Raw genomic sequence first — 16,890 nt, 5'->3', positions numbered from 1 at the left:
CGTGCCATCATGAAATTCGTAATTGATTATGTTTCAAATACAACTCTAAACAGGTGGGTTTTTAGTCAAGTTTTAAAGGAAGTCAGTGTTTAGGTAAGCATGTTTTACTCCTCAGTCATCTTTTCTCCATGTAACTGAATCCATTTTTGTTTGGAAGAATCAAGAGCTAATAAATCTCTTGGAAACAAGTTTATCTCAAAAAAAGGCAGCTGCAAGTCTTGTTGCTATGCAGTTAATTAAAAGTGTGACAGAGTGAAAATGCTTGAACTGTGGAGCTCATGGCCTCATTATAGGGAGTTTAAAGAAAAGGCAGGAAGCTCTGCTCATAAAAACCCCACATACACCGACTCCATGTCACGTTTTGCTCTTTCTAAAGGTCAGTTCAGTTCTGTTGCTACATGTTACAGCCAGGAACCGCTCCAAACAATCCTGATCCTTTAGTACACATTGTTCTCTATGTAGAGAACAAAACAGTTTGTATGGAAAGGAAATGTTACATTATAAATATCTTCCAGTCGCAACAGTCTTTTGTTGGAGGTGACAAACACAGACCGGCTCCGATGGCTGAAATCTAAATTAGCGAGGTTTCACATTGTGGAAGTTCGCTTCCTCTCCCGCCACAAACAGAACCAAACCTCTGCAGCAACATGACATGGAAAGAATCGAACTCTCTGCCGAGACCAACAGCTTTCACACTCAATAAGCCACTGAAGCCCAGAGGGGCCGATGGACTTTAGGCCTAAACGTTTCCGCGCCGCAGCTCTTCATACTGTAGCTCCAGCTATTGATTTGTTGTTGGTTTTTTTTTGGAAAAGCCACCAGGCCGACCCCTGCTTGCTCAACCAACCATCCGCTGCAGAAACACTAACAATTAGACAGTAATTGCCGCCCCTGTTGCTCCGACAGAGCAGCATGACGCCACGTTTTCAGCCTCTGGAAGTCCTGAAGCTCTCTGCGGCAGGTCAGACATGACAGTCTTCATCGTCTGCTGCAAATACTTTAATTATTTGCAAGCTCTAAACTATAAAAAAAAAAAAAAAAAATCCTGCTTCCCTGTAATACTTTTAAAGAATGACGAAGAATCGTGGCTTTTTATATTCTAATGAATTTGCTACACAAAACAGGTCAGCTAGGATTCATGAATTGTAGAACCACAGGGAAAACATTTGGCTTTAGATTAAAAAAATGTCAGAATAATTAGCTGTAAAGAAACGGAGCCGTGACGCCGCCTGACATCTAACCAAGCTGCAGGTAAATTGTTTTGTTGCTCTGTGCAGACAGGCTGTCAGCAGATGAAGTCCCACATTCCCAGTTTCATACCGGCTTTAATTATTTGTGTCGCACTCCACGCGTCGAGTTCAGACGAGGCAGAAATGCACGACATGCTTTATAGAGGCCCAACAACTGGAGCTGGAGAAATAAAGAAGAGAATCTCCGACGTTTATGTCTAAGGGAGGGAGGAAGCAATTAGTTTTACAGCTAAAAGTTTTGTGCTCGTGTTATGATTACAGACAAAACGAAAAACAAAGCAAGTGAACAAATGGCTTTGATAGGGTCAGTTCGTCTATGTCTGTGCCAGCTGATGGGACGGATAAGAGGCTCATGACGGCAGCCTCTGGTGTGCAGGTTGTGTAATAAGAGCCGACCCACCGTGTGTCACCACAACACCTCCAGACAGGAGTTCAGAGACATGCACCGTGTAATCACACCTCCGCTCTAACAGCCACCGGAACATCAGCCAAACGCTCACCTTCCCCACTTATCCATCACACTCAGGAGAGCAGAAGGTAATGAATCAGTCAGAGCACCGGCAGACGGTAAGTACTGTGATCCCTGGATTTCTCAGTTTCGCTGAACTTTCTATGATGACTTTAAATATAAAAAATCTGGGTGTTTTTTTTTGTTTTTTTTAAAGGTTTTGTCACAGAAGGAATCTTAAAGCCCATCAAGAAGACAAAAATGCATTTCTAAAAAGAGTTAAAGGTTGCTCTTGATCAAACAGTTTGCATGAATTCAACAGAAATCTGTGTGCTTGAAGATGAGTGTAAGAGTGCTCTGGAAAAATAAAATTTTACTAAGTATTTTTGGTTTAATTTCAAGTTCAAACATTTTAGTAGACTTGAAATAAGAAAACTAACTAATACGTAATTTTTCAGCAAAATACAGAGCCTTGTTTTAAGTCAGGAAAGTTGATAAAAAATACTAGTTCCACTAGAGGATTATCTCACTTATAACAAGACATTTTCCCCACGTTTTAAATGAAAAACATCTTCTAATAGAGTGAATACACTTGATCTTGAGTATTTAAGAATCACTGACAACAAACTCAAAAGGTTACTTCTAGATAAGTTTTGTCTTAAGTGTATAAAAATATTTGCACTAGAAAATGGACCAAAAATAGTTGGTATGATTTTGTGTTTTTTCAGTGTGTGAATAAAGGAGAAAGTTTCCTGTTGATGTCAACAGCTGATCTCCACCGCAGGACTGCCCGAAGCCAAGACTTGCATCAGCAGTGGTTTATGTGCTGCATCATGATTGAGAGACACCACAGAGATGCCACACACACACACACACACACACTGACCTGCATCTCCTTATCTCCATACTTGGAGGGGTGCTTGCTGCTCTGGCTCTTCCTGCGCAGCTTCTTCAGCTCCGCCTGGCATTTCTCCAGACTCTCCCCTTTGCTCTTGTGCTCCATCTGGTACTTCTTCAGCGCTGCCTGAGGGGGGCAGCACAAAGTCAGCAGGGGCGCAGCGGAGCATGCACAGGGATAAATCAGTCCAACATTAACAGTGTGTTTATTTCAGAGCATTTGGCTCTACACCATCTAAATGCTCTAATGAGGAAAATAAATAAATAAAGTCCTTGGATGTTCATTTAAGATTGATGAGGGAAGAACTCTTAAATAGTTAACAGCAAGAAAATAATGTAAACCTAGAAATGTTTAAAAATATATATAATTTTTGCTAATTCTTTTTTTTTTCAGGTTTTGTATGTACTGTATACAGTGTCCAACCAACAGCTTAAAAACATCAAATAACATCAACAAACTATTTATTAGAACAAATCATGCAATTTCCTGTTGCATAAGCTGAAGTAAGGCAAACCTCCTGTATATTTAGGAACAGTTGAAATAATCACTTCAGAATCTGAGCCACGCTAAAAGTCCAAATATATAATCCCCTATCTCTTAAAAAGCAGAAATTTATGCATGATCCTGCCCACATACTGTTAAAACCACTCTGTTTTCAGGCTACTGATAAAAATAACATTACTATTCTCATAAATTGTTGGTTTTTAATAGTCAAAAATTCAGATTTTTTACCCAAATGTCTTTAGCTCAGAGTTACTTCTTTGATCTGGATCAACTTTGTTTTCCGGAGGGTTTCCAAATGTTTCCGTCTACTGCTGATTACGGGAAGGTTGCAGCAGGTTTATCTGAACTTGACTGAGCAGCATATTGAATGAATGTAGTAAAATACTGAGCCTAAAATAAGCAGCAACTGTGTTGGAAAAACTTAAAACAAGCAAGTGAAGGCTGGCAGAAGATTTTTACAAGAAGATGATCTTAAACCTCCCATCTGTCCATATTTTGTCACAAACCCAAAATAAACCCGGGTTTTGTTTCTCTGACAGCAGCGGCTTTGACTGAATGGAGGTCATTTGACGCCCCGTTCAAGTAGACACACTGCCGCGGCCCACACCGGCTCCTTTGACCCCACATTTTGAATCTGCAGAGAAGAAGAAGAAGAAGAAGAAAAGAAGCCTCACGTTCAGGTAGCGCGCATCCAGCTCCACCTTCTTCTCCAGCTCTGTGAGGAGCTCGTTGTGGAAAGACTTCAGCTGCAAGAAACACAAGCACAGAAAGCTCAACAATAACATCCACAAACATGAAATAACACCAGCCTCAAGCTGTTCCATGTGGAAACCGCAGAGGAGGTATTTTTAAAATGGGATGTCTGTTTCAGTGCTGAAGGAAATGATCGAAAGGCAAGATACTACAGTGGGAAAACGACACACCCAGAGGGCTACAGAGGGATGTCGATCTGCAGCTTCCGCATGAGCAACATGATCATCATCATGCAAAAGTATTCAGCTCTATGATTTTCATAGGATTTTACGTGACAGACCACCACAAAGGATTGTGTACTTGTGAAGTGGAAGGAAAACGATACATGGCTTTCAAGAGTTTCAAAAATATCTAGAAGATGATCAATTTCTCAAAGATTTCCTAAGCTGGTGAGAAATCTACTATAGATGACAAAGTAAGGCTAAGCTAACATTTTGAAGTTGTGTAAAAGACTTACAGATCAACTACAAATTTAATTTATTTGTTTCTTATATTTAGCTACACCACCTGCTGGCATAAATAGGAAGCTGCATGTGGGAAAACAGACTGGAGTCCTGCTGGAAGGTGAACGTCTGCTCTAACCTCAATATTTGGCAGCCTCAGGATATTAATGCATTTAGCTCCATCCATCTTCCCCGTCAACTCTGACCAGCAACTATAGGGACAGCATGACGCTGCCACTACTATGCTTCCATCATAGGAATAATGTAAGACTAATCGGCATTAAAGAAAAAAACATGAAAACTGTGAATAATTTTCTTCCCACTTGTTTGAATATTTTTGCAAAGCAATGTAAGCCTTGGTGGGGATTCATATCATTATTTAAAAAAAAATAATAATAATAATAATAATAATAATAATAATAATAATGGACTTCAGATGTAAGGTACTTGTGAAAAAAGTTGTGAAAAGCAGCCCCTCAGGATAAATCTGAGTCTGATTTGTACATAACTGCATCTTCGACCAATTATCCAGAAGAATAGGAACATTTGCAAACAGACTTCCAAATAATTCCTGAATACATTTGTAGGATGACTGTTTCTAACATCTCTGAATCAGCTGAATGTTCACTCCAAATGTTCCCACATTTTGACAATTTTCTCTCTGATTTGGGTAAAGAACTGACATAAGGACCGTTTCACTCTGAACTCTTTGTGAATTACATATAATCAGAACCAATTTCCACATCCCACTGCAGCGGAGTCATCAGAAGCCGCTCGTCTCCCATAAAAAGGCTGATTTTCAGATTGTCAAACATTTCACGTCATTAAGCAAAAAGGCCACAATCTGTTTGGCTCCCAGTCCCAAGCTGATTTTAGCAACACCATCACCACATGCTCACCATCTCCTCAAGCTGGATCTGGATCTGTCTGTGCACTTCAGCCATCTGAAAGAGCACATCCCCTGCAGAGAGGAAAACAAAGAACAAAAGAGATGATTAACAAACAGAGGGAGGGGAAGGGAGAGAAGAGTGTGATATTAAAATCGTTCCAAACGCAGAAACACAGAGCGTGCAAAAAGAAACCCCGACAACAACAGCAACCATGCAGCCAAACAGAACGCATGAGAGACGGGTGTCGATGGAAGCGGTGGAGGGCGAGCTGGAACATCTGAAGTGATGAGCAGACAAAACTCAAAACAGAAAGCAAAAGAAATATGTTGCACAGATGTACTTAATGACAAATCAAAGAGCTGATCGAGAAACCTGCTGAAAGTGTTCAAACCAAGCTGCTACTTTATGAGAGTTGATCCATTCTATCACGAAAACAAAAAAAACTCACAGAAACAAAACTTAAAAAGAAATCCTCGACTTTTTTAATCTACGCATTAAGATGCATGTTGTGCTACAAGATAACGGGGGGAAACAACAAAAAGCAAACCCCAGAAAGAATAATTAACATCTTTAAGAAAACAAAACATGGTTCATGCAGCCATTGAGGTGTTTAAGATACCTACATGCTGCCTCTTCTGTATGTGCAATGCATTGTTTAAAAAAGAAAAAAAAGAAGATCTAGTTTGAGCAAAATAACACAGACCTGAAGAGACAGATCAAACTACCCTGAGAAAAAAAAACATGGGGCAAATGACAAGTTTTAAAACACAGAGAAAGAACACTTAGACACTCTGCTAATTTACACAAAAACCACATGCGACGCTGCAGAACCAAACTTCACATCATACACAACTGCAAAATACAAAAATACCAACTTATTAACCAAAAATTTGTAATAACTTCAATGATTCTCTGGACAGAGGCGACACGCCACATGGTTATTTATTACGTAAGATGTCGTCTGAATCATCCACTAGGCTCTGCAATTTAACTTCATATTCAGTGGCTTGGAAACATTTTCATACTCCTTGAACTTTTCCACACCACAACCATTAACTTTAGTTTCTTTTGGGGGGATTTAATGTAATAGACCAACACAAAGCAGGGTTTATCTGTAAAACTATATTTTTAAATGTTTTTCTTTCTCACAAATGAACATCTGAAAATGTGGCATGCATTTTTAATAAGATCAGATTCCTGCCGCCTCCTGAGAATAGCATCCCTTCAGCATAATGCTGCCACCACCATGTCTAACCAAGGGTATGTTTCATTACTAATTTATCAATTAGTTAAAGTTTATTTTGGTCTCTGTTCTTGTATGGGTTCAGTGTGTCCCTTAAATAACTTGTGAGAAAATGCAAACTGGACATTCGATTTTCCTCTTTCCACACCATCCAGAATTGGGAAATGCATGACTAACAGTTCTCCTTACCTGTCAGTAATTTGATTACAATTAACACACAGGTGAAAGATAGTTACTAAAAAAGTGACTTCATAGTTGGGATCTCCTTTGTGTTGGTTTCTCAAGTAACATGTCATTGAAATGAACTGTTTGTTATTTAAAAACATAAAGTGGAAAAGTTAAAAAGGTGTGAACTGTATCCAACTGCACACTTTATTCTTGAACCCACTATTTAGAGGTGAAATACAGACAACTTATTTAGTTTTCAATAAAAAAAACACTTTGTGGAGTGCAACATTAGAAGCATACTGCTAGAATGCAGAGTGAAAATCTAGAAAATAAAACAAAAAATATACTTGAAGCCCGTATTTTATGAACTGATAATAACCTGGCGGACTTCCATGAAGCTGTGAGGGATTCTGTAAGGCAGCAGCGCCGCGGCATGGCGGTCCTATTTACTCTAAACGAGGCCCTCAACATACGTTAATGACCCTCATCTTTCTCCAGAGTTACGCACAGCGACAGCTTAATGCATGTCGCTCTGCTTTCCTCCTCCAGCTCTGCAGGGAGGTGAGCCAGCCAGCAGACCTGAAGACGCTGAACAGTCGGAGGGGACACAGAGTGGGCTGCCTGGACGGGATTAATGGGCTTAATGGAAGTGCTGCGGTCATGCAGATGAGACTCGGTTGCAGTAGAAGGGATTTAGTAAAGGCCAGAGCAGGAGGTGGACTGTTAGTTAAAACATATCTGCTTGTTCTGAAGTCCAGTTTGGACCAGACCAACTTCATTAATGTGAACCTCTTCCTCCTTCTAGAGCTCAGCAGCAACTTTATTTCTCACCAGTATAATTTCATGTTGCAGTTTGGGCTGCAACTAACAATTATAGTCAATTATTTGGACAATTAATCGGATACAAAAACTGGCACTTCCTGCAGATTTCTCATTTAACCACATAAGCCTTTTTTATACAGTATCAAGAATACATAAAAAATACAAAACAAATAATTCAGTTCCTTTTTAAAATAAGAAAAACATTTTATTACCTAAAATGCGATAACTAAAATTTGTTTAGTGAGCACTTGATCATTTGTAAATTGCCCATTTTTTGGATTAACCGGTTAATAATTTGATAGCGAAAGGTGCTTAATAAGATATTTGGGGGTTTTTTTAGAGGTGAAATAATTCTGTCACTTGAGGAGTTGGGTGTAGAACGTGTGTACAAAGATTTTTTTCATTATCTTAAATGCAAAATGCATATATTCTTGTACAGTTTGGCCTAATTACTGCTCTGTTTTGAGTCTGTGTACTGCAGTTAATGATTAATCGATTACTAAATTAGTTGATTATCATTTCTATAATCGAATATTCGTTTCAGCCTCAACTTCAATGCTTAGGATTTTCTGCAGATTTTTATTCTTTTATTGTTCAACGCCACTATTTTTAACCCCCTGCACAGAAACACAGATGTAACAAACACGTATGGTTAGAAAATACGTATATGCAGAAACAGGAAGCAGCCGGTAGAAGTTTGTCAGAGTACGACCTCTTATTCAATAGTCACCCTCCCCTCCTCCACCTTAAGAAAACACATCGACAGGCTGCGGACAGGGCACCGAGGCAGATAAATGCACCGATGTGCGCTTCCAAACTCTGCTTTGGTTCTTGGAGGGCACCCAACACACACTCCCACCCCATCCATTAACAAACAGCCAGCGGCCATCGACAGGCTGCATGAGGCAGGCTGAACTTGAGCGGCTCGATCACACACACAATTACACTAATGTTGACTTCGGCCCGAGGAGGGAACGGGATGCTGCATCGTATCCAAACTCGACCCGGAGAGGCGGCTGCATGTTTGTGGTTTCTAATAATATTCTTAGGATAGACATAATATAATAAAGGATGCATGAAAATAGCCATGCAAAGACTAAAATATGCAACAAAAAACTGCATGTTTTAATAATCATTATCTACTTTGACATAAACGAGCTGCCTGTTGGAACGTATGAGGCTTCTTTTGATCGATAGCTTTAATACTCAAATGTTATTTCAAACAAAACTGAATTAAACCTTAAAAGTCAGTTTTCATATTTTATCTGCAGATTCATCCTAACCTCAATCAGAAGACAAAATCTAGTCACTGGATTACCTGAGAAATCAGCCGGTGATCATCCAGACAGGAACTTAAAACACTAATTTTTAGTTTTTCGATCATTGAACCACACCCGGATATCGTCACCGGTTACGATAGCGACACTTCTAGGTGCGGACGGCATCTTACTGTAACAAATAAAGTTCATTAAAAACTAAAATAAATTTTTAAAAATGTGTGGACGGCATTTCTGAAGCTTAAAATGAGCCTGTTCAGAATGTGAGGGATGACGCACAAAACCCGGAAGAAGCTTTCAAAAAGGAAACTGTATTTCTACACAGGCAAATCCGTGTAAGAAAGATCAAGATTTTCAGCAGCTAGCATGAAAGCTGAACACGAACAGCAACGTTGCTATGTATTAATTTTTAGTTCTAGTTCATCATAAAACATTCAAGTCCGGGAAACGTTAATAGCCTTCAGGAAATCTCAGATTCAGGGAACGGCTCTCTAAAAAATACACATTTTATATACAAACTATGAGCAGCCAATGTTAATAACTGCTAATAAAGGAGTAAAGACAGTTCAAAAAGAAACTAAATTATAACTTTGTCTTCATTTTAAAGTCCAACTTTACAGGCATGACAAATGAAGGGTGATTTTTAAATCTGTGAAAATTCAACAATTAAAGAACTGACATTACTTTCTGGAAATAAAGCCAGAACTAAGCTGGAATAAAAAAAACAGTTGTGGGTCAACTGGTCTCATAAAACTGATGCATGTTGGGACATTTTGACTTTGTCCTGCAAGCTTTCATCCTCTGGAAGATCTTCAAATTCCTGGATGTTCTTGTTTTGCTTTGTTGCCTCCACCTAATCCAAAAATCTCCCCACCTTGCATTGTGAAATATGGGACTTCTATTCACCAGAAGTAAGCTGCTTATCGTTAATCAGAGCAGATCTCAACATCTGAGGCTTAAAGGGGACGTAAAGCACATTGTTGTCCACTCCCAGAGTGCACAAGTGGATCAATTATAGGACACACAAAGACCGCTTTTGTTTGCAAATTGTTCACAAGACCCAACAAAATACATTTTGGCTAGTTTTCAATGTTATGCTGGTATTTTGATTGGAAATTATATTACATCTATATTAATTATTGCCACATATAATAAAACTGGTACTTTTACATAACTAAAACTTTCAGATCTTAAGAATTAAACCTGAAGCCTCTACTATAAGCACGTTGAGGATTTAGGCCTCTCTTATGTGTTTTTACAGGGGAAAACATGAACCTTACCCACCAAACTCCATCCAGCTGGTGTTCTTCCATTGTGTCCGTTTGCACAGATCTGACTGCAGGCAGGAAACAAGCCCATTATTCATCAGGCCTCACCCAAGGACAGCGCCAACATCTGGGTTTATTGCCCCATCTACTTGCCATGCTCAGCAGAGAGCTGGAGAGGGGGAGCAGTTAATGGCTGTGTGAAGGAGGGTGTTTTATGCAGCGTGCGACCCTACAGGGACTGTATTATAGGAGCCTGAGCGCAAACGAGCAGCTTTAATCCCCAGAAAGCTGCAGTGAGGGGAGTACAAGGTGCTGCAGGGAGATTTGCCCTCAAAGCCGCATGATTGACACCATTACCGTTGTGCTCATCTGGGCCTTTCATTTTGCTGAACCAAAACACCCGCCAGGGAATGGGCCCGATTCTCCACAGACAAACTTACAATGCAGAATTAGTGTTTACATGTGAAGCACCTGACTGACTACGAGGTCTTTGAATTTCTGCTTTAACAAAGTCTTGCAGATCTGATGCTGCAATCCAGTTAACTGGGACGTGGGAACTGTGGGCTGGTTCTGACATCAGGCCGAGGTAACGGCGTTCTAGTTATGAAGTCGGAATGTCAAAATGGCGACACCTGTAAACATTGTTCACAGTAACTCTTACAAATATAATGCTAAAGCTTTACTATCCAAAAGAAAGCATCACTTTTCAGTGTGCAGTCCCAGGTGCTACATGCAATTAGTATTGGGCAACTTTAAGTTTTATTACTTATTAATATTTTGGGGTTACGATAAAAACTATTTATTACTTCTTTGTTTGTATAGCTATGACTGTATGATACAGCAACCTTAGCTCCACCAACACAAATAATGATGTTGGAAAACATTATTTACCAAATCGCATAAAGAAGTGTGATTTGTGTCATTAAACTGCACACAGTAACTGCATGTAGTCATTTTTGTTCATGCTTTCATTGAACAAACAGTGGCAAAAATAGTAAAAATTACAATCCCAAGGGTTTTGGGGATTTTCAACATCATTCAGTGGAATTTATTGAGACGACAAAAAATCGGAATTCTTAATTTATCACAACAAACAATACAATAAATGCCAAACACTACATGCAACATTGATTTTAGACACACTATTAGGTGTGTCTTGTAAAATAAAAATGTTTCCACCATAAGTTGCCACTATTTAAGCGAGGAGCGACCATAACGAATCACAAAGTCTGCCTTTCAAGTCATTACTGGGGGTAGTTGGAGTTGCTCCCAGTTTCCCATTGGGAAATCTGAATTCAGTTGATTTTTATGACTGGGAAGTCAAAATTTCCCAGTTCCGAGTACAACTGGAACACAGCATGAAGCTGTGAGGCTCTCAGTGAGTAAACAATAACGCCATCATGCTTTTTTTTAAAGTACTATCGACTGAAATGGAGCGTGTCGTGTTATACATGTGTTTGACAACTTTATGTCTCAAACTCATAAAAAAAAACACTTCATGAAGGAATCAGGCCACAGCAAATCAATTAGACTGACATTGTGAAGACATTACATGCTGGCTGATGCGGTGATGAATGAAGAGTGATTATCTGAGGCACAGGACACACGCTGGGAGCCGGGGACCGGGGTCAGCATGTGGAGAGTGACCGATATATAAAACCTGATAGCTTTTCACGTTTTGACACATGGTCAATGCAATTCCTGGCACCCAACTCATCTTGTCTCACTACTAATTGTTCACCACAGTGGGAAAAAAATCGGTAAGTAAAGATTTTTTAGGCAGTGATCCATCAGTTGGTCCGTCCCTGTCATTATTCGTCTCTGTGGAGTTAGTTCTGAGCTGTAAAGTGGACAGAATCCCAGTCGTGACAGATCTACCGTCTTCATCTAAGAACTAAGTTCATGACGCACTGAGATCTGCAGCTGTGACTTAAGAAAACCCTAAAAACTGATTCAAAGGAGCTTTTCTGCACATATTTACCAACTTAGTGCAGGTCCGCTAATTTATTTTTGCACAGCCTTTGTCTGGAGTCCGTGCACTTCACATCATTAACTTACCGTTTGGTTCAAGAACAATGCGGCACCTCAAGGTCCTTTCAGTCCGGCTCATTATTGAAGCCACATTACCAGCCCATTACCGTTACTTGCTAAATCAAACACGCAAAGTCCCTCACTGGCGCCGGCCGTTTCCGACCTGGCAATAAAGTCACGAAGCTTGCAGCTGACCAGACAGCGGGGTTTAAACGCCGAGGAATGAAACATTGAGAACAGGTGAGGTGAGCTGAAGGGATGGATGACAGGTGAGGCGGATCAGAGTCTGTGAGCTTTGTTGGCTTTCAGCTTTTGATTTCAGCGGAGACCGTCTGACAGCTGCTAATGAGCCGGGAACACATCGCTTTCCGTCTCGCCTTCCTCCATCTCCAGTGTCCATCCTCTCATTACGTGTGTCATTGCTTTTTCTGTTCCTCCAAGTCCCATGTAACCACCTGAGGTGACTCAAGGACAAGGACTTTCTAATGGCCCAAAGACCAACAGGGAAAGCTAAATTAGTGGTGTGGAGCTGCTCCGACGACATGCAGACAGACAAACGATACTTCTGTCTCCATCACTCAGTGGCCACTAGGGTTTTAGTTATTAAACACCAATCTGCAGAGACAGATTTAAATACATAGGAGACTTCCATGAAGAAAAGAAAATCGTAAGTCTGTCTATCCTTGGATCAAACCTGCTACCTCGGGATTGGTCAGTGCTAACAGACCTAAATTTATATGCTGTAAACAAACTTTATGAAAAGGGGCTTGAATATTGAAAGAAGCAGACATATATAAAATTAAAAAAAGCCTTTCAGAGAGTGTTCTTGTTGAAGTTCCTCCCGTATACAAAGTAAACACCGATAGATTTCAGATTGGCCTCCAAGCTCTGGGGAAATTCAGCTCAGAAAAATTAGGGTCGGGTTGAGGTCACCAGTTCTCCCTCAGATTGCTCCAAATGAGATGTCAAGCGAGACGACGAAGGGACAGCAGCGGCAGATAATGTAAAGAATTTCCCTCAGAACGGCTGGGTGACTCAACCCAACATAATTTCATGTTTTCTTTCCCGCATTTGTGAAGCTTCACATTATTCCTATCATCTTCGGTTGTGTTTACCTTTGCTTCAAAGAGCAAGTGCTCATATTTCTGTTGCTCACACTACGCACCGCAGCATGCGGTGATTAAACAACCTTTCCTCTCTCAAACTCAGATCGGAGAAGACGATGAAAAGATGTCGACGGAGTAAAACATTCAGCACAGAAAGGGACACTATGTGCTGTATTTCATATTAATATAGTCTGATATGGTCTGTGTCATTTGCAAAATGCCTTTGGCTGACATGCCCCTTTAAATTGGGATGCAGTGAATTAATTAATAAACGTGATGAACCTCTACTCTTCTAAAATGGCCATCTGAACTAACTTTTAATTTAATTAATGGGCTCTAATCAGGGGCTGCGCTTTCCCTTGAGAAATGGGGGGGGAAGAGCAGGATTTTCTTAAATATATAGAATAACTAATATTTAAACTCTCACTCTTAAATTATTTTGCAAAATGTTTGAGCATAGAGTTGTTTTTCTCCAGATTTCATGGCTAATATTGTATGATTACAACTCAATTTACATTTAGGACACTGGATAAAAGGTCTTTGTTAGATGATTGTCTTGCTTTATTTTTAAGTGTTTTTTTCATTGACCACTATTTCTCTCCATTCACAAAAACCTTTCATAAGTGCTATCTGTCTTGACAAAGATCTGCTTTTCTTTTGTGTTTAAAGTGGGAAAAAAGAAAAACAGCTACATAAAAAAAATCATCCTGGCTAAAAGACACAAATATGATAGATTGGATATGACGACTGAATAAAGTTCAGGTTTAAATTGCCACCATACAACATTTTCTAAAAACCAGCTAAGCTTTTTGCATTCCATTACAAAGAAAAGACCTGATTAAAGTTTCATCACTCCCCTAAGCTGCATTTGAATAGTGGAGCCCATATTTGGTCAGCGAGGGGAACCGGAACTGCAGGAGCTTCCTAGTTTTCCTCATCACCATGCCCATATATAGCACACGGAAGCCAGACATTGTCCTTTTCAGTCATGATGACATCACCGACACACCATTTTTGGGCTGCGGATCGAGCGTCGTATTCAGTCTCTCGTCCATCGGAGTGGCTCCGGTCGAGGCGTTTTATTGAATCTATTTTTGGAAACGTGTGCAGAGTCGGCATGTTCTCCTAGCACTGCGTGAGCTCCCACATCAATGCGGGGGTGTTTGCAGACACAGAGTGCAGTAGTGAAAGAGGAGCAGATAAGTGGGATGACACTCCACTCTACAGCAGCGGAATAGCTCCTTTCTCCGCATAGCGTCTCGTGAAAGCAGAGCAGTTGGTCAAACTAGTGCAGAGTAAATCTGAGACAGAGGCATCACATCCTCTTCCTGTGCCAGCTTCCCAACTGAGGCATCAGTTCACTAAAGTAAAGAACAACTCCACTCCTAATAAACCAGCATCCCCACTAAGAACATATATAGTTGGTTCACCTTGAATCAAAAAGTGAACAAATTAATTTCTCTTCATTATTTTAGAGTAGCATGCAAACTGTTTAATGGTAAACTTGGATACAAGTCAGATCATTTACTTCATTATTCAGCTTTTCTGTTTTTTTTCTACCAGTTAACATTTTTGAGAAATTTGGCTTTACCTGAAATCGCATTTACCTATAATTTGTTCTCACCATCTAAATGATGCAGATAGTTTCTTTTTTTTACATTAATTTAGTTGGACACACTGTAAATTAATGTGTTTTGCAACTAAACTGGTTGAAGATTAAATTTGTAATTTAATCCAACACACCTACAAGAACCGTTTTAATCCATAATTACTATCCTTTATTATTTAAACTGTTTAAAGAAAATTGCTATAGATGTTCAGCTGGTGACAGAACTGAATGATCAGCTTCAACTGGTGACAACCTGGTCATAAATGCAAAAATATGATCTTGTTCCAATGATTATGTCTCCATAAGCCCAATCAGGTCATGCTAAGATCAACCCTCTTCAGTGTGGAGGTTGATACTGAAGAAATAAAGACTGTTTTGCATCGCAAGTCAAAGGAGGAACAAAAGTAGTAGAAAAAATGTTTAAATCATGAACTGTATGTCCTGCAGAGATGGTCTGATCACTACAAGGATCTAGACTTTGGCAGAGACTAAAGAACTTCAGCTTTTGTAAAGAATAGCGCTATCTATTAATGAGTAAATGGGCCCTCCCTCCAATATAAATAATGAGAACTCATAATAGAAAGACCAAAAGATGTTTTGTTGAACCCTGTTGATTACAGATCTAAAAGAACAATCTGGTCTGCAAAGCTCTATAAACCACAGTTCATCCATTTCACCCGGGACAATGCTTTTTATTGAGATTTAATTTGACAAAACCCAAAGCCTCCTCTCCTAATGTCACCCAGTCACATGGAGCTCTCCGTCCTCCGTCCACGTGCAAATGCCATTAGCTGTTGTTCATCACAAAACTCTGACTAATTTCATTGTTTCATGATGAAGTGGCAGAATATTTCTGGAAAGATTCAGGCAGTTTACAGTCCAGTCATTCCTGTGCAATAAGCCATGACAGTTCCAATTACGGTACATTAATTAAAATCCTAAAAACGGTCGACTCTAAATCATCTGCATTCAGTCCACATCAAATACAAAATGTGAGACAAAGCTCTGGAAAAAAGGTGATTATCCCCTCCCAACGCATTCAGTGGCCTTATCTCTGATCCCAGTGACCAAACTTCAGCTCGCCTCACACCCACGTTTTGACACACACACACACACACACACACACACACACACAAATCCACAATCCTTGTTATCTGCTAATTAATAGGCTGCCAGGCTTGAGAACGTTTTCACATAATCCAAGAACAAAGCGTTCAGTGTTTCCTGACCTCTTCTACAGCAATACAGAGAGAAATCCTGGAGTTTACGAAGCCACCAGCACAGCGTCTCTTTGTGATGTTAAAGACTGAGGGACGCTGATTACTTTGAGTCATTGAACTGAACAAATCAGGAGGAAAAAAAAGCTGGGAATTATATTTAATCAGTTCTCCTTACCTACCAATAAATCCCCTGATGTTTGGCTGCATGCGTTTATTTTCTCTTATGATTCTAGACTGTCAGATGCTCCCAGGTAATAATGTGTTGATTAACGATCTATTTTATATTCCAATAAAAGACGTAATGTGATCTATGGGACAGATTATGTGTAGATTAGGAATGAGCACTTTCATTTGCATCCAATCAAGAGTAAAGTCCGCCCTGAATACCTAAAAACCACTGTGCCGAGTTAACAAAACAAGCCAAAGTATCCGTCCCTTCAGCATGCACAGCCAGCCGCTGCTCCCAGCACTGCTGATGCACGAGGACAGCATCAATCCATTCTGCTCTGTCTTTTCACTGAAGGCGGAGGGAGGCTCTGCAGAGTTTAATGGAGCGGCTGAGTCATGTTTAAGCTGCCAGAAGAACAGGAAAGGAGTCAAGAAGGCCACATCAAGCAACTCCTCTACACGAACACACAGTCATGCAATGCAGAAAACATGGAAGCAAAGCAACAAAGCTGATGGAAATGGGGACAACATGGATGATTGATCGGGAGTTTGGACCCAAAACATCATGCAAGTATTCAAAATAGTCACCGTGTTGAACAAGAACCACAAAAAGCTATTTGTAAACTTGTACAAGTGATAAGACGGCACAAATCTAAAGGTTACATCACAAACTTCATAAAAGGTCAATTTTTAAAGACAAAAATCTTCCCTTTTCACTATGTTTTAAGTAGGCTGCCATCAACTGAGGCCGTAGGTGTTTGGCTCAGATACACTACAGTGATAAAAAGAAGA

At 40.0% G+C, this 16,890-nt stretch overlaps 1 protein-coding gene across 9 annotated transcripts in view; it reads right to left on the bottom strand.

Moving 5' to 3' along the window:
* The window catches only part of LOC114152274 (brain-specific angiogenesis inhibitor 1-associated protein 2-like), a 59,137-nt gene that overhangs the window by 21,542 nt on the left and 20,705 nt on the right, over positions 1–16,890 (bottom strand). For 7 of the 9 annotated variants that reach the window (XM_028030107.1, XM_028030106.1, XM_028030114.1 and 4 more), the window contains 4 exons: positions 5,810–5,821; positions 5,196–5,257; positions 3,775–3,846; positions 2,585–2,722 (listed from right to left, as the gene is read on the bottom strand). In XM_028030107.1, coding sequence (XP_027885908.1) covers positions 2,585–2,722; positions 3,775–3,846; positions 5,196–5,257; positions 5,810–5,821 — 284 coding nt within the window. The remainder of the gene's footprint in view (positions 1–2,584; positions 2,723–3,774; positions 3,847–5,195; positions 5,258–5,809; positions 5,822–16,890) is intronic. The other 2 variants (XM_028030108.1, XM_028030110.1) reach the window with 1 other exon arrangement.

The sequence above is a fragment of the Xiphophorus couchianus genome, chromosome 10, assembly GCF_001444195.1.
Source record: "Xiphophorus couchianus chromosome 10, X_couchianus-1.0, whole genome shotgun sequence".
Lineage (NCBI taxonomy): Eukaryota > Metazoa > Chordata > Actinopteri > Cyprinodontiformes > Poeciliidae > Xiphophorus > Xiphophorus couchianus.
The sequence above is the reverse complement of the archived record's forward strand: the minus strand, read 5'-3'. Positions and strand labels throughout refer to the sequence as shown.